General features: G+C 64.9%; 2 protein-coding genes across 12 annotated transcripts in view; one reads left to right on the top strand and one right to left on the bottom strand.

Annotated features, from left to right (window-relative positions):
* Positions 1-9,450, top strand: part of STK11 (serine/threonine kinase 11) — a 21,270-nt gene extending 11,820 nt beyond the window's left edge. Inside the window, exons 4-11 of one of the 5 annotated variants that reach the window (XR_012376605.1) lie at positions 747-879; positions 965-1,101; positions 2,118-2,245; positions 4,384-4,441; positions 4,709-4,905; positions 7,393-7,606; positions 8,360-8,860; positions 9,235-9,450. Coding sequence is in view for 3 of the 5 variants with exons in the window: in XM_025861190.2 (XP_025716975.1) it covers positions 747-879; positions 965-1,101; positions 2,118-2,245; positions 4,384-4,441; positions 4,709-4,905; positions 7,393-7,606; positions 8,360-8,729 (1,237 nt within the window). In the remaining 2 variants the exon portion in view is untranslated. Of the gene's footprint in view, positions 1-746; positions 880-964; positions 1,102-2,117; positions 2,246-4,383; positions 4,442-4,708; positions 4,906-5,234; positions 5,448-7,387; positions 7,607-8,359; positions 8,921-9,234 lie in introns of those variants that run through there. The other 4 variants (XR_012376606.1, XM_025861190.2, XM_025861192.2 and 1 more) reach the window with 4 other exon arrangements.
* On the bottom strand, positions 9,234-19,277 carry CBARP (CACN subunit beta associated regulatory protein). 7 transcript variants are annotated; one of them, XM_025861215.2, is made up of 10 exons: positions 17,931-19,273; positions 16,064-16,177; positions 15,838-15,977; positions 15,538-15,602; positions 15,038-15,182; positions 14,679-14,832; positions 14,340-14,477; positions 13,631-13,841; positions 12,256-12,439; positions 9,234-11,405 (listed from the first exon to the last, which is right to left on the bottom strand). In XM_025861215.2, the coding sequence occupies exons 1-10, from the start codon at positions 18,642-18,644 to the stop codon at positions 10,322-10,324; spliced, it is 2,949 nt and encodes a 982-aa protein (XP_025717000.2). In that variant the 5' UTR covers positions 18,645-19,273; the 3' UTR covers positions 9,234-10,321. The 7 variants fall into 7 exon arrangements, with proteins under 7 accessions (XP_025717000.2, XP_073743371.1, XP_073743376.1 ...); XM_073887270.1 differs by having other exon boundaries at positions 14,289-14,477; positions 17,931-19,272; XM_073887275.1 differs by having other exon boundaries at positions 14,289-14,477; positions 16,064-16,960; positions 17,931-18,045.

Here is a 19,277-nt window from a genome sequence, read left to right as displayed (position 1 = left end):
TTATTTGAGAGAGAGAGAATGAGAGATAGAGAGCCCGAGAGGGAAGAGGGTCAGAGGGAGAAGCAGACTCCCCGCCGAGCAGGGAGCCCGATGTGGGACTCGATCCCGGGACTCCAGGATCATGACCTGAGCCCAAGGCAGTCGCTTAACCAACGGAGCCACCCAGGCGCCCTCCAGTGTGTTTTAAGCCTCAGCTTTAGGGGCTCAGTCTGTAGCATGCTCAGCCCAGCTGCTGGGAGAGTAGCCCCTTTGCATACGTCCCTGCCCTGCGTGCCCCCTGCCTCAGGCTGTGAGACGTCTTGGTCCCTGAGAAGTTCCTGAGCTGTCACAGGCCAGCTGGCCCTCCTGGGGGGGTGGGGGGGTGGGGGGGTCAAGCGTCCCCAGCCCTGGGGGGCACTACCAGGGAGGAGACATGGTTACGTCGAGCCAGACCGATTGGAGGACCCAGCATGGCCACTGGGCTCGTGGGGAGCGTGACAAAGGGCTGCCTGGGTGGAGGGAGCTGCTGGGGGCCGGGGAGCCCTCCTCTGCCTTCCCCAGGAGGCTCAGGTTGGAGTGGTCCATAGGCCTTGGGCAGGAATCGCTTGGCTGGGCCACCCGTCCCGTCATTCCTGTTTGCCTGGTTGTGAGGACTCCCGTCTTTGGTCCTGCTGGGTTGATCCCAGGTGGCTGCTGTGCCAAGGGGGCCCCGATGGACAAGATGGAACCTCTTGGTGGGGCAGGTTACAGAGGTCCCGCCCCCGCAGGTACTTCTGCCAGCTGGTGGACGGCCTGGAGTACCTGCACAGCCAGGGCATCGTGCACAAGGACATCAAGCCGGGCAACCTGCTGCTCACCACTAGTGGCACACTCAAGATCTCCGACCTGGGTGTGGCTGAGGTAGGTGCCCATCCTTCAGCACGCGGGGGTGGGGGCAGTCCCCCCAGGGCTGCTCCCTGAGGGCCACCTGCTGCTGCTGCTGCAGGCCCTGCACCCCTTTGCCGAGGACGACACGTGCCGGACGAGCCAGGGCTCCCCAGCATTCCAGCCCCCTGAGATTGCCAATGGCTTGGACACCTTCTCTGGCTTTAAGGTGGACATCTGGTCAGCTGGGGTCACTCTGTAAGTGCCCAGGGGCCTTGGTCTCCCTGCTCTGCCCCCCTCCCCCAGGGGCCCCTCCTTTGCCCACCAAGGACTCAGGCACCCTCTTTGGGCTCCAGGCTTCTAGAACCTGCGCCTCTTAATGGGTCCCCCAGACACCATTCTGGGGTGTGCTGGGTGGCCGGAGTGTCAGACAGACTGTGGAGCCAAGGTTCAGAGCCCCCTGTGGGTAGGAGCAGTTGGAACTGCTTCCCACCTTGTGGGGTTCTCAGGGTCAGAGACCTGGTGTAGGGGGGTGCGCACACAGACTGGCCGTCCTCCTTGGGCCGCCCCTGGCCTTCCGCCTTGGTTGCCGAGGGCTCGTCCTGGTCTTCCCACTGGATTAAATGGGAGGTTGGAGTGTTGCTCAGCTAGCCGCTAGGTGCCCCCCGCCCAGATTCTGCTTTCCCATCCAGCAGGGCACAGCCCTGAGCACTCGTGCGTGAGCCGTGCTGAGTGGGCTGCAGTGTTCTGTGGGACCCTCTTCACTCCCGAGTTGGGGCCTAGCCCAAGCACTGACCAGTGCAGTCCAGAACCTTCCGTCCTGGCCCCGCTTGTGGGGCAGCTGCTGACTGGCGTGGGTGGTCCATTTTACTTTATTTTTATTTGGTGGATTGGTTGGTTGTAGGCTCCACACTGGGCATTGTGGAGCCCGGCACAGGGCTTGAACTCAGCGACCCTGAGATCAAGACCTGAGGATGAGATCAGTTGTCGGACGCTTAACCGACTGAGCCATCCCGGTGCCCCCATTTTATTTTATTGAGAGAGAATTCACATACCACAAGATGCACCTTTTTAAGACATACAGTGCAGTGGGTTTTGGTATTTTCAGAGTGGTGCAGCCCCCACCACCATCTATTCCAGAACATTCCTGTCACCTGGTATGAGGCCCCACAGGTGAGGGTGGTTTAAGGCTCCTGTGCCAGGCTGGTTCCAGGCCGGGGCTGCAGGAGAAGCCCCAACTGACAGGGCCTCTCTCCTTCCCGTCGGGGGCGAAGCTATAACATCACGACAGGCCTGTACCCGTTTGAGGGGGACAACATCTACAAGTTGTTTGAGAACATCGGGAAGGGAGACTACACGATCCCGGGTGACTGCGGCCCCCCGCTCTCGGACTTGCTGAGAGGTGAGGCCCTCGGGACGGCACCTGGGGCTGGACGTGTCGGGCATGGGCTGCCAGGGGGTGATGGGAGTCCTAGGGGTGTTGTACCAACCACGGGCTTCTGGAGAGCTGGGCCTCCTCTCTGCAGCCAAACCCCACCCCCCACCCCGCCCAGGAATGGGCCTGGTTAGTGGAGAGCGGCTGAGGCTGGGCCCGGTGTACACGGCCCTACTGTCTGCTTTGGGCCTTTGCTCCACCCTCTTCCGACCCCCACCCCCCAGAGGGAAATAGCAGTTGTGCCCCAGCCTCGGCGCCCCAGCGCCCTAGCCCCCCAGCCCGGGCCGGGTCCTGGCTCCGGGCTCCTGAGTCCTCGGGTCTCTTCCTGCTGCACAGCCTGCGATACGCGCCGTGCAGCCGCAGCCGCGGGCCTGTCCAGGGTTGGGCCCACCAGATGTGGACTGGTGGGGGGACAGCCACAGCTGACATCCTGACGTTTGGCTGGAGCCTGTTTTGATGACAGCAGGTGCAGAGCATCGCCCCCACGTGCCCCCGGTACCTGGGAGTCCTCGCAGAGATGCTGCCTCGGCCTCCGCTCTGGGGTAGAACTGACTGCACTCAGTCCCTTTCTAGACTGCACGTAACTTACCGTGGAAACAGTAGATTCCCGTGACCCCAAAAGTGCTTATTTTCTAATAACAGGGTCGGGCTGGTTTTTAAGTTTTGGTGGGAGTGAAGTAGAGCTCAAGATGGCCTGCTGGTCTGCAGCAGCTGGACTCCACTCCCAGGCACAGGCCTGCATTGGCAGCACCCCCATCCCCTCCCCGGGACCCTCAAAGATGGCTGGGTCGGTGCAGCCCTGCCTCACTCGCGCTGCGTGCTGTGGCCCAGCCCTCCCACTGCTCCGACCTGGCCTTCAAGTTCTTGGAAGTTCTCAGGCACTCTCTGTGGGAGGGTTGTGGTGTCAGCTGGCCCTGTCCTCAAGTGTGCCCAGAGGCCCCCCCCCCGAGGGCCGTTCCACTGGGGTTCACTGTAGAGACGGCTACAAGGGGCTCGCTCTCCTGACAGGCGCTGGCTGGCTAGCGTGTTCTCTAAATGAGGCTTTGTTCGCTCAGTCCATTACTACTCTTAGTCTTCTCAGTGCTCGAAACAGCCCCCGTCAGGCTGATGACCTAGATGGCAGAGGGCGTCAGGGTCCCTGTCCCCAGATCCAGGCAGGGCAGCCCTGTCCCTCACCTCCTCCATGGATGGCATTTGCCCTAAGGCCGAGGTAGCCAGGCAGGGCTCATGGTCTGTACATCCCCCTGCACCCAAGCCTGGCCCAGGGCCTTTGCGCTGGGGGTGCATGGTCCGGAGGCTCTTCCCATAGCCAGGACTGGTGGGGTGGCTCCCTGTGTCTCCTAGAACACCGTCCTGGCCCCGAGGCCTGGTGGCCGTCCTCCCTGCCTGCAGCCTGAGTACTGAGGCCGTGGCCCATGGTCTTACCACCTTTTTGGCCCCACTCAGACCTGCAGCTTTTTGAGCCCCCAGCTCTCCAAATCGCCACAGGTTTCCTGGGAACACTGGGTGTTCCCTCCGAGTGGGTGCCGTGCAGAACTCTCAGAGCTGCGCACCCCCACCCCTCCCCCGCTTGACACTTGTGGAGCTCCACCCTCCTGTGGGGAAGCCGGAAGCAGAAGCTGTGGGCTCTGGGGCGGGACCTGCCCCTGGGGCTGGGCCCTCGCATGAACAAGGCAGAGCGCAGGCCCGCCTGCTTCGTCATCCTCCAGCATGTGGACAGGCTGTGCGTCCCTGGGATGGGACTGTCCTTCCCAGCAGCTCTTGGTGTCTTGCTGTCCTTTGGCTGTCTGCCCAACCATGCCCACTGCCTGTGGCTTTGCTCCTTCCTGCCACGCAGCCCCCTGGGGCTGCAGGGCCTTGTCTCCTCACAGTTAGGGCTCTGCGTCTTTGCCACATGCCCAGGTCCGCCCTGTTGGTGGAGGCCGGGCTCATGGGGGACCACATTGTGGGGGGTGGAATGCCTGGAGCACTCTGAGCTGAGGCTCCACTCCTCCATGCCAGTGCCGCCTCCTCCTGGGGGTGTCCTCTGTGCACAGGCTGACACGGGGCAGGGCTGGGCCGTGTGCCCAGCGATGACTCCCCACAGCCTGCTGGTCTTCCGTCAGGGATGCTGGAATACGAGCCAGCCAGGAGGTTCTCCATACAGCAGATCAGACAACACAGGTGAGTGTCTGTGTGGGGCCCAGTTGCGGGGGGTCGGGGTCCTCGTGGTGGGAGTAAATGGGGAGGTTCTGGGGGTGCAGGGGTGTGCATGATGAGATTGGGTGGGGGTGGGATGTGGGGGTCTGGGGTGCCAGGGGCCTTCCTGGCCCTCACTCTCCTGCCCGCCCTCCCCCTCCCCATATAGATTTTAGGGGTGGGCCCTGAGGTCGAGACCTGTGTAGGGAACTGGGCGAGCCTCCGGGCTGTCCTGACTTCTGACTTCCACAGCTGGTTCCGGAAGAAGCACCCGCCAGCTGAGGAGCTGGTGCCCATCCCGCCGAGCACGGACTGCAAAGACCGCTGGCGTGGCATGACGGTGGTGCCCTACCTGGAGGACCTGCACGGCTGTGCTGATGACAACGGGGACGAGGACCTGTTCGACATCGAGGATGACATCATCTACACTCAGGACTTCACGGTGCCCGGTGAGCACAGCTTCACAGCCTGGCCTCCATGTCCACCTGCCTGCGTGGCAGAGCTCACATCCCTGATGTCCCCGACCTGGCCTCGGAGGGCCTGCTGAGGGCACAGACAGCCGTGGGGGTGTGGCCGGCCCTCCCGTCTCCCACGGAAGCAGGTGGGGATCCTGGAGGGCAGAGGCCACCCAGGGCACCCGCCTGTGTTCTGGGGAGTGCACGTGACGTCCTGCTGGCGGTGAGAGATAGGGGAAGCCCCTCTGATGGCCCTGAGAGGGTCCAGTGGCCCTCCTGGTGCCTGGCTGCCCACCCTGACACGTGTCGCCTTGCTTCCCCAGGTGGCGAAGAGACGTCTGAGGCAGGGCTTAGAGAGGAGAGAGGCGCCCAGAAGAGTCAGTGCTCAGACCTTTCTGGAGAGGAAGCTGAGGCCGGGGGTGCACAGGAGCTCAAGGCCATAGTGTAGCGCTGCTCCCGCCCCTCCCCCCGTGCCACCCTGTGCCAGAGAGGCCAGGCCTCAGCAACCCCCACCGGCCCTCCCTGACCCTGCCCAGGTATCTGAGGGTGGCCAGGGCAGCTGCCCCACCCCCACCCCCCAGTGTTCACTGTTCTGTTCTGGGGCCAGTTTCGCAGGTTCCCATCATAAAGATTTGCCCCGCAGTGCATGTGTGGGTGATGCTTGTCTCCCTTTTCCCTGGCTCATTTGCCAAATGTTAGATTTCTGTTGTAGAGCAAACTGGTGTTTGGGGGTGGCCTGTGTGGTGGGTGGGGCCCCTGGGGACACCCCACTAGGCAGTAACTCTATGGGCCCAGCACTGTTTTCCTGGCAGAGCTGGGGCGGGGTTCATGCATCCCATTCACGCAGGGGGCATGCTTGGGGGTCAGTGATGCCCATTTTGGAGGTGTCACCTGCTGGACCCCAAGCAGCTGTGGCTTTGGCTCAGCTGTTTCCCTGTAGAGTCCCGGGAGGTGATGTGGCCTTGCAGAGGCCTGTCCCCTATGTAGAACAGGAAAGAGGTGTTTTGCCTCTCAGAGGTACTGGGCTGTTGTGTCGGGTCCTTGGGAATGACCCTCGCTGGCAGGCCGTCTGCTATCCCAGCAAGGTGGAGTGAGGACTCTGCCAGATCCCCAGAACCTTGCCAGACCACTGAATACGTGTGTGAGAGGCCAGGAGCTGCCTTTCATGGTTGGGGAGGGCTCATGCAGATGCCTGGCCTGAGAGGATCCGTCCACAGTGGAAGTAGCAGAACTCTGCTCCATCCGGTCAGCAGGGAGGTGTGCTGCAGCCAAGTCCTTCTTCACTGCAGTCCAGTGCTGGGGTCGCCCTCAGAGGCTCTCAGCTGCTTGGCCTTGGTCTCCTGGGACTGTCCCCCCTGTGGGGGTCTGCCTCCCACCGAGAGCTGGGTGCTGGGCCTTGGGCTGGAGGTGGGTGGTTGTGGATGATGCTCCAGTCCTTTGAGGATAAGGAGGCCAGACCCTGTACCCTGCCCCCTGTCCCCAGCCACAGTCGCTGTTCCAGTAGCTGGGCTCCAGGTGGTCTGTGCAGAGCTGTAGTACTTGGTGCCTGCGAGGCCCCTCCTCCATCAGGGCAGGGCACCTGACCCCTCTCAAGACCTCTCCCCCGCAGGAACCGGTCAGCAGTGAGGAGCTCTGACCTAGGATGCTTCCTGTGTGCATAGGGGTGACTCACAGCAAGTTCTAGAAGCTGCTGAGTCAGATACTGGGGACCGTTGGGCTAGAGGGGGCTCTGTGCTGGTGAAGAGGTGGACTAGAGGCAGCTGAGGGCAGCTTCCCACCAGTGTCCCAGAAGGGTGGGCCATGGGCAGGAGGCCGATTTTCCATGTGCACTGAATGAGCTACATGGGCCCTAGCAGATTGGCCGACCCCTGCATGCCCTCCTCCTCCCCACTGCACCTCAGAGCACAGGAGTGCAGGCAGCCGTGCCGCCCCAGGCCTGTGGCCCCCGGATGCCAGCAAGGGCTGGTGCTGCCTGGTAGTGAGTAGGGGCATGGCAGGCCCCTGGCTCTGATCTCTTCATCCAGTGCCCAGTTTGGGGAGCTGAGGCTGGCCTCAAGGGGAAAGATGAGTGTTGCACACCTGGCCTGAGCCCAGCCTGTCCCAAGCCCCACAGGGCCCAGTGAGGTCTGGCCTCCACACAGGTGAGCGGGCCCAGGATCGGGCCCTGTGCCTTCACCGTGTGCTGGGGTGAGGGTGAGCAGGGCAGCCCAGCCACCTGCGTGAGAAACCAGGCTCACACATGAGCAGGCAGGTGAGCATGGGCTGGGCCCCCACCTTGGCTGGCCGACTCTGAGGCCCTTGCCCCTTCTAGCCGGATGAAGGGCCCCGCAGGCAGGACCTAGACGGGACAGGTGGGGCAGGTGGTGGAGGACCCTGTGCCTGGGTGGAGAGGCCTGGGGAATGGGGTGGGGTGGGGGGGGGGCAGGGGTGTTGGTCTTGGGCCCCCATCAGCCCACACTCGCCCTCTCCCTCCTAGGACAGGTCCCAGAGGAGGAGGCTGGTCAGAACGGGCAGAGCCGGGGCCCACCCAAAGTGGTGTGCATGAATGGCACAGAGTCAGCCCAGCTGAGCACCAAATCAAAGGTGGAGCGCCGGGCCAGCGCTGCCTCCAACCCCACTCGCAAGGCCTGCTCGGCCAGCAGCAAGATCCGCCGGCTGTCGGCCTGCAAGCAGCAGTGAGAGCGGCCACCCACAGGTAGGCTGCTGTGGGGGCCTGTGGGAGTGGGTGGGGGCCGTACCGCGGGCACTGGCAGCACCCAGCCCAACTCACAGCTGCAGCCACTGCTGACCAGGGCCAGTTCTGTCAGTCTGCGCCCACTGCCCCCAGGACACTGGCCAGTCGGGTGGGGGTTGGGCAGCAGTTCCCACGTGCAGGAGGGGGGCCCCCTCACACTGGTGGCCTGTCCTGCCAGCCCTGGGTGATGCTGGACTCAGCCCATGAGACATGTGTGGGTGGGTGGAAGGTTGGGATGTCTTCAGCTTGGCCCAGGCTGTCATCCTGGTGGCCGCTCGGCCCCCCTCTGCTTCCTCTTCCCACCCCTGCCTGCCACAGTCCGAGGTGTGTGTGGTGGGAAATCAGGCCCCAGGGGCGCTAGAGATCCCATCATCTGCTCAGGATGCAGGCGGGGTGCCCTCTCCTGGGGTGCTGCCCCCTGCCCCGATGGCCCTGTGGTGCTGATCTGCCAGCATCAGAACCAGCCAGGAGAGCTGGGAGCCCGGCTTCCTCCGTGGAGGCTGGTGCTTAACTCCACTGGGCAGAGTGAACTACAGGGTAACCCCAGGAAGCAGTGCAACCTTCCCTGGCCTCTCTGGACATCTCACAGCTCCATATGAGCAGGCCTCAGTTTTCCCCACCCTGTCAGCAGACCAGAGGGTGGGTGGGGCCTGCCTCCTGGGATGCAGAGCCTATTTGCTGGCTGAGGAGTGACCTTTCTATTCCTGTCTGCAGCCCGTCTCATGGAGCCCCAGCCAGGTGCCACGGCCCAGGTCCTGAGTCTTCCCGCCGACTGCTGGCCCATGGCTGCTGCCCAGGAAGGCCACCACCACACCCTCCTTGCCGACTGCCCCTCGGGAAGCCAGGGGTCTTGGAGGGCCGTGGCTGGGGGACAGCAGGGCCTGGGGCCTGGCCTTCCCCTCATGGCCAGTGGACACGCCCTCTTGTTGACTTTGCAGCCCTGTGCCGAGCCCCTTCCCCTGGCCAGGGGAGGAGGGAGCACACCGGCTCACGGGCCCTGTGGGAAGCCCTTGCCACGCACTTTATGTTCAGACTACTGGTTCTCTCCCCAGCCCTGACTTCTTTTTACTCTGCTCCACGTTAGCGCCTCCCACACCTAGTGATGTGTTCAGACAAACCACAGCCACAGCAGGAGCCGGGATGAAGAACAGGCCTGTCAACCAAGATGCATGCCCAGAGCCCAAGGGAGCCAGGCGGCTGCCTTGTTTTTGTTTGGTTGGTTCCTTTTTCTTTCTTTTTTTTTTTTTAAAGAAAAAATAAAGCAGGTGGATTTGAGCTGTGGTTGTGAAGGGTGTTTGGGAATTGTTGGGTTGGCACCGTGTCCTGCAGGTAGGGGATCTGAGTCCAAGCCCCCTTTGTGGACCTACAGCCCAGGAGGCAGGCTGGGGTCTGCAGGTCTGGCGGGCGGGTGGTGGGACCTGGGGCTTCCGTGGGGGTCAGCCTTTGGCCATGCTGGACAGCAGTCCTCTCGGTGGTGACCGGTCTCCCCAAAGGTCAGCAGGGCCCTCTGCGCAGCCCCAGGGCCCACCAGTCCACAGTGCAGCAGCCGGGGAGCTACCTGATCACAGGACCCTGACCCTCTTTCCAAGGTCTCTGTGCTCCTGGGTCCCCAGAGAAAACCCGGACTAAGCAAGAGTGTGCAGTAAATGTTTATAATCAACCAGAAAACAAACACAAGAAACTCCATCACTGGATGGTACACAGACGGCACGAAGCTCCGAGGGGCGGGGCGGGGTGGGGCGACTCGGCCGCAGGCGAGGGCTGCCCCATCTTTTGGCAATAAATAAAGCTTGGGAAACTTGAAACCTTGGCCGTTTGGGTTTTGTGTGTCTCCAAACATTAATGAGTTCTGGCAGCTCTTTGGACGGTGCAACTGCGGGGCGGGCAGGTGGCCCACTCACATGCTTGGGGCGGGCGCGGGGACTTGGACACGGTGGGCGGGAGGGGGCGGCGGCGGGCTGTGGTTTTATTGCTCGGAGGGGGCGCGGGGGGGGGGGCAGACTGCCGCGAGCACATGCCGCGGTGAGGTAAAACAGCTTCAGGGGTTTGGCGGCGGCGGCCTCCACCCAACCTGCCAGCCCAGAGCGAGCGCGCCCGTCGCCCGTCTCCCATGCCCCCGCAGTCCGGGTCCCCGCGGGCTCGGCGCAGGAGCCCCGCTGCAGACTCCGGCGCGCGCAGCCTGGACCCCCTCGAGGCTCCACGGGCCCCGCTAGGGGCGCCCTGCGCATGCGCCTCACTCTGCTCCTCCACGCGGACCCTCCAAGGTGCGGACCCTCCAAGGTGCGGGTCCTGGGCGTGCGCCTCCTGGTGCTCTGTGCCCAAGACGCCCCCACCCAGAGGCTGCTGTCTGGGGCCAAAGGCAGATGAACGTAGTCCCCAGGGGCTCGAAGATGAGAACCTGCCCCGCTCCCTCCAGTCCAGCCCTGCACTTTGAGGAGCCACAGACGGATGCCGCTCGGTGACCAGCGGGGACTGTGCGCGTGCGCACCAGAGGCGGCCCGAGGGTGTCCCGAGGACATGAGCATGCGCACCTGGGGGGCGGCTGGAGGACGAGCGCGTGCGCGGCCCCGCGGGCCCGGCGTTTGCCCGCCGGAGCGTCGCGCCCCAGGCGTGTCCGGCGGCGGAGATCCCGAGCGGCACCGGAGAAGCTGACGAGGTGGGTGCGGGACGCAGGGCTTAGGCCGGGCTACGGTCGGGAGACGTCGGCGCGGCGGCGGCGGCGGCCAGCGCAGGAGCCGCAGCGATGGGCTGGGCGAGGCGCGGCGGGAAGAGTCTGTCGTCGATGCCAGCCGCCAGCTTGTCCAGCAGTGTCCCCGGGGAACCGACGCACAGGCCCGAGCCGGGGCAGCTTCCGCTGCCGCCGCCGGGCTCCTCCTCAATGACAGGGATAGCGGGCGCAGCCGGGTCATCGCCCGCGCGGCCCTCGGGCGGGCAGTCGACACTGTCGCCTCGGCGCAGAGGCGCGCGTGTGGGGCGGGCGTCGGGGCCGAATGTGAGCGCAGGCGGGGCGGGGGTGGCGGCGCGCGCGCCGGGGTCGCTGTGCTGCCGGCCGCGCTGCTGCCACTGCTTGCGCGTGTGGGGGTGCGGATGCGCGCGCGCGCGGTGGCGGGTGGCGCAGGGCAGCGCATTGTCGAAGTGCGGGTCATGGCGCAGGAACTCGTGGAAGAGCGCGTCTGTCTTCTCGTCAATGCTGTAGTCGCGGCGCGGGGCGCGGCGGGGCCAGGCGCGGGGGCTGCGGGGCCGGGCGGGCGCCTCGGTGGGCGCCAGCGCCCCCTCGAAGCTGCTGCCCACAGTGGCCGTGCGGCCGGCGCTGGTGAAGGAAGAGCGCTTCTCGGACGCGCTGGGGAGCCCGTCCTCGCCCGCGCCGCGGCCCTCGATGCTGGCGTAGCCGCTGTCCATCTGAAGCAGTTTTCGCTGACCTCCCGCCTCACTATCCGCGGAGCGAGGTGTGGGCGGCGGCGAGGGCGGTGGGAAGGTGGGCACAGTGGTCCCGGAGCCTGAGCCCGAGCTGTCTCCGCTGCGCACCGAGTCGCGGTCGTTGCCACTGCTGCTGTGGTCCGAGGCGGCTGCGGCATGCAGCTCTAGAGAGGCACGCAGGCTCCAGATATCCCGGTAGATGGTCTGGGCCTGCTCTGGCCCCGAGTCCCGCTCACCATCAGATTCCTGCTGCCGCTGCTCAGGCCCCACACCGCCACTGCGCTCTGGGGGAGACTCGGGGCTCGCTCCTCCCGTGGCGCCCACCTCCTCGGCTGCCTCTAGCCTGCAAGCCAGGCCGCAGCAGTCAAGAAGGCTGTGCGCGCCCCTGCATTTGCTCCCCAGCCCCCCGACTCTGGGTCCGGAAGGGTGGGCATGGGCGGGGACCCCCTAGGTTTGGCCAGAGTGCGGAAAAGGAATTTTTTTAAAAAAATGCTGCCAGTCCCTGTTGCAGGGTATGTTTTCTGGGTAAATCTGAGCCTTCCTAGCACCTGCTTTTCAACCAGGTCACTTTTCACAGTGTCTGTGGCTGGCTCTTCACCTAGAGAGAGTGAACATTCTGCTGGGAAGCTACTTTCTTCCTAATGTCTTAGTGTAGAAGGGATTGGCATGGGAGGGACTGGACCAGGTGCAGTCCCACTCAGCCTCTATGCCTGGACTTCACCACCCCACCACCCCCATCCACTGGGGGGGTAGTGGGGTGCTGCGGGCAGAAGGGGTCAGTTTCTGAGAAGGGGCCATGCAGCCCTCAGGAATATGAGCAGGTGGAAAGGAGCACCAGGCCCCAGCAGAGCCCATCAGGCCGTGGTCTCCACCAGGAAGCGATAACATCCAAGCAGGCACATACCCCTGGCAGCCCTAACTGAGCAGACATCCCGTCTTGGGGACCCTGGGGCCATCGTCCAGGGCCCCACCTGCCCCTCTGCCCTTACCCTGTCTCCCCCGGTTTCCCTCTTGTGATGCATGCTGGAGAGGTGGCCCCAGTGAGGCAGCCTCTGGGAGGGGCGGTAGGGCTGGAGGACTGTGACCGCCCGTCTGCAGGGTGCGGAGAGCCCTCCCCAGGACAACGGGGCGGGGACTGGGCAGGGCTGGGGCCCACAGGTCCACCCCTAGCACTTCTATCTACTGAAAAATACCTGCCGAGAGTGGGGGATGGGCTGGTGGGGCTGGCCAGAAAGGGGTGGGGGGGCGGGAAGGCCACAGCGTCGCCGGCGCTGGCGATGTACCGGATGAAGTCCATGTGGGGCGCGTCCCCCTCCTCCTGCTCTGTGCTCTCGCTGGCGGCTCGCTGCCGCTGGAAGTGGTGCCGCTTGGGGGAGCCTGTACAGAGGAAGGCGCGTCAGCCTGCCGGGGTTCCACTCAGCCTGGGGCCCCACTCCCACCCTAGAGGCAAGCAAGGACCAGCCTGGTCCAGGTGAGTGGGCACCCCGCTCTGCAAGGGGGAAACCGAGGCCCCGAGAACAGAAGAGCTAGGGCAGGTGTGAGTGCAGTGTGGAGGTGGTGCCAGTACCCAGAGCAGCTCTGGCCAGAAAGGTGTGGCTGGGGCCAAGATGTGCCCTGAACACCTGGCAGCAGACACAGCTGGACTAAAGTGTGGAAGCTGGCACGTGGGGGAGAAGGGACAGGCTGGTGGGCGCCAGGGAGACGCTTGGGTGGGAGAGCCCCAGGGGTGGGGAGGCTAGTCAGCCAGCAAACAGGTTCTGGGCACTTCTGCGCCTCCGTTCAGCTCTAACCACCCTCAGGAATCATGGGCTCCATGTCTGCTCCTGAAGGCAGTGGAGTGGGCCCCTCCGCTCCCTGCATGAGCTGGAGCCAGGCCCCAACAAGGGGGTTTGTGCCGTCAAGGCCATGCACCTGCTTATGCTCTCTCTCCTTACCTGTCCCGGCACTGGACCCACCACCTCCACAGGGCAGCAGGCACCCCCTCAGCCTGTCCCGTCCTGGCTGACTTCCCCCAGTATACCTGGGGTGTACTGAGTATACCCTGAGTACCCCTGCTTTGGGCTGAGGATAAGGAAGCCCTATATCCAGGGCTCTCCATGACGGGCGGTCTGCGGGATTGAAGGGCTGCTGTCATTAGCTCGGGGGTGGGGATGCTCTGGCCCAGAGACCAAATGGGCCTGCAACCTACTGTTTGTACATAAAGTTTTATTGGCCCAACACTCATTTATACCCAGTCTACAGCTGTTTCCACGCTGCCAGACCAGACTGACCACAGATCCAAAAGCATTACTGTCTAGTGCCTTACCGAAAAAGTTCACCAATCGTGGCTACGGTCTGCCCACCCCCCTGCTTTACTGGGGCACAGTAAGTGACCCAACCAGCTCTGAGCCCTTGGGCAAGATGCCCACTGGCAAATGGGTGCTGCTGGCCAGCAGGGGGCAGGAGCCCGGGGGCCCCTCAAGAGCACGGACTCCTTCCTGGTGCAGAACCTCCTGCTCTAAGGCCGCCTGGGGCAGCAGCTGGAGCTCTACCCCCTGGGCTCTGGTTTCTGTCGAGGCCACAGCTCACCTCTAGTGTCCAGACTGGATGCCCGTTGGCTGGGGTCCAGCTTCCATTTCTTGACCTTAAAGTAGGGGCTGGCCCCATCCAGGCTGGCATGGCGCCGCAGGCGGGTAAAGAACTGCAGGACAGGCCCGGCCCCAGAGCCTGGGCCTGCCTCTCGGGGCCCTGTCGTGGCCCCTGGCCCGACAGGCTTAGTGCTCCTGGTACCTGCCTCCAACTGGAAGGAAACAGGAATGCTCTCAGGCACGAGGACCCTCCCCTTGCTGCCCCACATGCTGGCTCCAGCTTGGGCCCCAGCTCTGCACTCTAGGGGGCGGCCTCCACCCTGGCAGACGGTGCCGACACGCCCCGCCCAGAACGCAGAGGAGCAGTGAACAGCGCTTGGTGGCTGGGTGGAAGCTATGCTAAGCTCCGGGGTTCAGCCTGGCTCTGCCCAGCTCTGTTCTCCCAGCCCGGGACAGAGGAGTTTCTGAACGTGAGTGTCCAAGAGCACTCATGCCCTGGCTTGGGCTGTGCCCTGACCCTACCCTCTCCAGCTGTGGGAATGCTCTGTGCATGTGGGGGATGGCTGTGTAGTCTATGTGCTGCCTACCCCTCTTCCTCCCATGCAGGGGGATCAGGCAGGAGCAAGGGGAGTTAGGGTCAGGGGAGGCCACAGGCTGACCTCTGTCCTGGAGTGGGGCAGGGAGGGGAGGGGCCGCTCGGGGGCCCTCACCCAGGTGCCTTCCCCGGAGTCGCTGGATGCCAAGGGGCTGATCTCGAAGTCAGCAGGGCCCACGGCTGAGTTGTAGGGGTCACCTGGCAGGGTGGAGCTGGGGCCCACGGAGCGGCCGGTGAGGGCCTTCCCCGGGGGCTAGGGGAGGAAGCAGTAACAGGTCAAAGAGCACGGGTGGGTGAGGGGGACTACTGGACCCACAGCCCACTGTGCACCCCAGCCAGGCCCCCCTCCCTGTCCTAAGATGAGGGGCCCAGCCCAGAGAGTGGGAAAGGGGCCACCTACAGGGTGGGTGTCTTGTCCACCGAGCCCCAGGCTGGCTGCCACCCATATACTCACCTGGAATATGGCGAGGTTGGCCTTGGGGGGGGTGGTGGTGCTGGCTTCACCCAGATCGCACTCATGGATTGTGATGATCTTGAGAGGTGGTAGGTGCAGGTGAGTGAGGCGGGCATTCTTCAGGTGGTGGAAGTCCCCCTCTGTCAGGGTGTACCTGTGCCCGGCATGGCTGCCTGTCACCATGCCAGCCTGCCTCCATGCTCAGCCCAACCCCCCAAGCCCACACTTGCTGCTGTCCCTAGCTCCACCATGAGGGAGAGCAAGGCCAGCACCCGCCCCGCAGTGAGTCCAATCACAGGGCATCAGGCTCTGTGACCTCCCTTGGGGACAGGGTCCCCTCCTGCTGCGCCGCCCCTTACCGGCGGCCCTTGTCCTGTGACTTGCGGCTCTGCTCAAACAGGGCTGCCTCGTTGAAGGACACCCGGCGGCCGGTGTAGCTGGTGGACAGGAAGCGCTCCGTCTCTGCATCCTGGCCGTCAGGGTCCTCCCCCCTGAAGTCGGGGTCTGCGAGGAGAGCGGAGAGGGTGGGCCCCGGGCGCGCCGCGCCTGGCGCTGGGCAGGCGCTGGGCGGGCGGCCGGCTGGGGTGGGTCGGGGAGGGGGCGAAGGGTGGGGCCCGACTGAGGGCTGGGACCGGGCAGGGGGCAGGGTGGGCACTCACACATCCGCTCACACACTCACTCGCTCAGCACGCGCCTGTGAGCACCTACGCGCGGGCTCTAAGGAAACAGAGATGAGTCGGAATCGAGCTGCGCCCAGTCTGGTGGGGGAGACAGACAGACACAGCCGGTCAGGCGGCCCGAGGGGGCGGGCGGGAGGGCGGGCAGACGGGCTGGGGGCGGGCCTGGCGGGGCGCCGCACCTTGGGCCGGGTGAGCACCATTGTCCAGGTAGGTGGTGGTGGTCTTCTCTGCTTCCTCCGTCGCTCTGGGGAGGGACCGCAGGGCAGCAAGGTGGGACGGAGGGCCCACCTGCCGGGACCCGAGCTCATCGGGCTAGGCCCCAGTAGCACACTGTGCTCCCCAGGCACTTAGAAGCAGGCCCCCAACACCATACAGGCTGACATACACGCCTGCTAACAGCGCGCACGCGCGTGCACGGTCACCCGGCTCCAGGCGCGCACGGGCCCGGGGGAGGCCGCTGGGACGGGCGGGCTGCGCACCTGTTGAAGCGCCGGTGGGCCTCCCAGCAGCGCCTGCACAGCAGCAGCACGCCGGACAGAACCACTAGCGCACCACCGACGAAGAGCGACATGACCACCACCAGCAGCGCGTAGTTGTCCAGGATGGGGTCAGGCTCCGCCTGTGGGCCAGCAGGGGTCAGGACCGCGGGGCGTGGCCTCTGGAGGCCCGCCCGGCCCAGCCACCCACTCCATCCCCCTCACTCACGGTGGGGCTGCCGGTGGCGTTGTCCCACCTCGAGGTCAGGGCAACCGTGGCCGTGGTGCTGGCGGCAGGGGCCATGGTGGGCGTGGGCTGCATTGTGAGGCTAGGAGGAGGGGCCTGGGGGGGGCAGGGCCTGCTCAGACCAGCTCCTCTGTCCCCTCCCCCTCCTAGCTCCCAGGGAGAGGGAGGAGGAGTCCACAGGGGGCAGTGACTCACGGAGAGGTGGAGGAGAGCCCCGAGGCAGCCCCCACCCCGCTTAGATCCACGCCGGGACGTCCGTTTCCCCGTGTTTAAAACGGGGGAGGTGTATGCTATCCACCACCTCCCCAGCCGGTGGGGCCGGCCCAGCAAGGTCGCAACTGTCCGGGAACCCTGCCCAGAAAAGGGGAAGCACTCCTGGGGGAAGAGGGACACTGAAGATGTCAGCGCACTACCGTGAGCCCTCAGGGGCCCTGCCAGGGGACAGGAGGGGGCTGCCGTAGTCCCGGGAGACTGGTTCTACGGCGAGTGGTATCAGGATGCTGGAAGGGGGCGGAGGCACTGAGCTCAGCGACTACCAAGTCACGACTCCGGAGGTAGCTGCTCCCCTCCACCCAGCGCTAGTGGGAGCGAAAAGGCCAAAGAAGGCGCATCTGTTCCCAGCCCTGAAGAATCTGGTTCCCATGGCGACTGTGCGAGCAGGCCGAGCGGGGGGGGGGGGTGTTGCCAGGGCGCACTGGGGAGAGGAGGGGGCGCGGGGGAGGGAGGCCTCCTGCAGGGCGGCTTGAGCCGGTCCTGGACGGCAAGATGGCTGCTGCAGCCGCCGCCCCGCCAGCGCCCAGCACGGGGCCCCGCGCCTCCGCGAGCAGCTTCTCTGGCTGAGCAGGCCAGCCTCCACGTTTGCTTCACGCTAGGGGTAAACTGAGGCCGGGGGAGGGGAGCTCAGCCCTCGGGAAAAGGACTGCTGGACATTGCACCTGACTGCCCCCCCCACGCCCCCTCCTCCCGGTGGGAAGGACCGGGGACTGCACGCTGGAATCTCAGGGAGCAGAGGCTGGGCCGGGATGACCCGCAGCCCTGAGCAGGCAGGGCGCGCGTTCGGTCTGTCCCCAGAGGAAAGGGTGAGCCAGTGCACAGGCCCCAGCGTCCCCAACCCTTTCGGGTTTTAACCCCACTCGACAGCAGGGGGGACAGGCCCAGAGGATGGGGGTGGGGGAGACCTGGCGAAAGCCAGGTGTTCTCAAGAGTTCCGGTCCGAGAATGACCGTGGCTGCCCGGGATCCTCAAGGGGGATGGGGCGCGCATATGTAGGTCGGGAAATGAGTTCCGGCTGGAGGGGGAGGGGGCAGAAGCGCAGGGACCGCGACAGGAGATCAGAAAAGATGGCAGGCAGCCGAGGGGGAAGAGAGGTGGACTCCTAGGGGTAGGCGGGGACCAGACCCGAGGGCGGACGTTCCCCACGGGCCCGCCCCTGAGGTCCAGCCCGTCCTCCCCGAGCTCGCTCGCCACCGCGCCCATCCCCGCGCCCCCAACCGGCCCCGGGGCGGGATGGAGAGCCCTCAAGGAGAGGCAGAGAGCCCGGACTCCAGGCACATCTCCGCTTCGGGCTAACCCAGGAGACGGAGACGCCATCGCCCTCGCTGCATCTCACGGGGGAAACTGAGGCCGGGGAAGGGGGGGGGGGGGGGGTCCTTCACCAGGCCACTAACGGGGGATGCAGAACCCCGCAGAGTGGCCCCCACGCCCGCCCCGGCTCCCCCCACTCCTTCCCTCCGGCCTCGCCGCCTCGCGGAAAGGGCCGGTGGTCCGGAGCCGGCGGCGATCCCATGGGCCGCGCGGCCCCGGCCTGCCCCCGCCCGCCTTGGCGTATCCCCAGGCCCGCCGCGCCTACCTCAGCGCCGGGGCGCGCGGCCCATGGGGGGCGGGCGGGCGGGCGGCTGCGCGGCGTTCCCGGCGGGCTCCGGTGCCCGGTGGCCGCGGAGCAGGCGGAGAATTTATGAATGGAGAGCGCGGCGCGCGGGGGAGGCAGGCGCAAGAGGAGGGACCGCGCACGTGACCGCGTTGGCGGCGAGCCCGCTCCGACCCGGCGGGTGCCACCCGGTCCCGGGCCGACCGCCCCCGCCGCGCTCGCCGCCGCGTCTGGCTCGCTGCGCGCCGGCCACCGCCTCCCCTTCCCTTCCGGCGGGAGTGGGGGGCGGAGCCTCGCTCCGGACGCCCCCTCCTCACGCGGAGCGGCTGTCTCCCGCGGCGGCTGAGTCTCCACCCCCTCCCCTGCGACACAGCTCCTGACCCTTCCCAGGGTCCGGAGGGACGGGGAACGAAGGGAAGGAGTCGGGTCCATCGGTTTCCCTTCCTTCGCGTCCCCTAACTTGGGGGACACCAGGATGCACAGTTTGGGGGGTTGGACACATGCCCCCCCCTTTTCTTCCCTAATATGTGGCATTGTCGAGTTCACCAGGCGCGCTGCCTTGCTGGGACAAACAATGAGTGAAGATAATAAAATATTATCTGTGTTGAATGCCACCATGGCCTGCCCAGCCCGGGTGACATCAGGACTACTCTGGCAGAAACTCCATGACTGGTGAACCCCAAAGCTGCTCCCCATTCTCCATCTCAGAAAATCGTGCCTTGTGCTTCTAGATGCTTATTAACCTACACCAGCGTGGTCTGGGTTCTTGCCCAGCCCACCTGGCCCTATGTTCACCGCAATGTCATGCCTTTCCCCTCCAGTGAAAATTGACACTACCACTTCAACCTCAGGGCCTTTGCACTTGTAGGTGCTGAGCCTCGCGGACTCTTTCCCCGCTCAGCTTCAAGATTCACTCCCTGGGGCGCCTGGGTGGCTCAGTCGTTAGGCGTCTGCCTCCGGCTCAGGTCATGATCCTGGAGTCCCCGGATCGAGTCCCACATCGGGCTCCCTGCTCAGCAGGGAGTCTGCTTCTCCCTCTGACCCTTGTCCCTCTCGTGCTCTCTATCTCTCATTCTCTCTCTCTCAAATAAATCTTTCAAAAAAAAAAAAAAAGATTCACTCTCTGGCTTCCTTCAACTCTTTCCTAAATGGTCAAGAGTCAGTGCATCTCCTCTTGGCTACCTTTGGTAACAGCAATTCCCACCCCACACTTCAGTTCCTTGCCCCTTTCCGTGGACTTCATGTCGCCTGTTCTTTGCTCCAATGTGTTGTGTCCCTCTTCACCCCTTCCCTCACTACAGGGTGAGTTCCATCCAAGGCAGGAGTTGG

Source organism: Callorhinus ursinus, unplaced genomic scaffold, assembly GCF_003265705.2.
Source record: "Callorhinus ursinus isolate GAN/ISIS: 27379988/994484 unplaced genomic scaffold, GSC_fseal_2.0 scaffold77, whole genome shotgun sequence".
NCBI classification, from domain to species: Eukaryota; Metazoa; Chordata; class Mammalia; order Carnivora; family Otariidae; genus Callorhinus; species Callorhinus ursinus.
This window is presented reverse-complemented; position numbering and strand designations above follow the sequence as displayed.

Excerpts from the sequence above, each read along its gene's own strand:
- CBARP (XM_073887270.1), bottom strand. The coding sequence starts at position 18,644 with ATGGGGAGCAGCTTTGGGGTTCACCAGTCATGGAGTTTCTGCCAGAGT. Across the intron at positions 15,978-16,063 it reads ACGCCACCGGCAGCCCCACC|GCGGAGCCTGACCCCATCCT; the intron begins GTGAGTGAGGGG and ends GCTGGCCCACAG. Across the intron at positions 13,842-14,288 it reads TGCCCCACTCCAGGACAGAG|TTGGAGGCAGGTACCAGGAG; the intron begins GTCAGCCTGTGG and ends GTTTCCTTCCAG.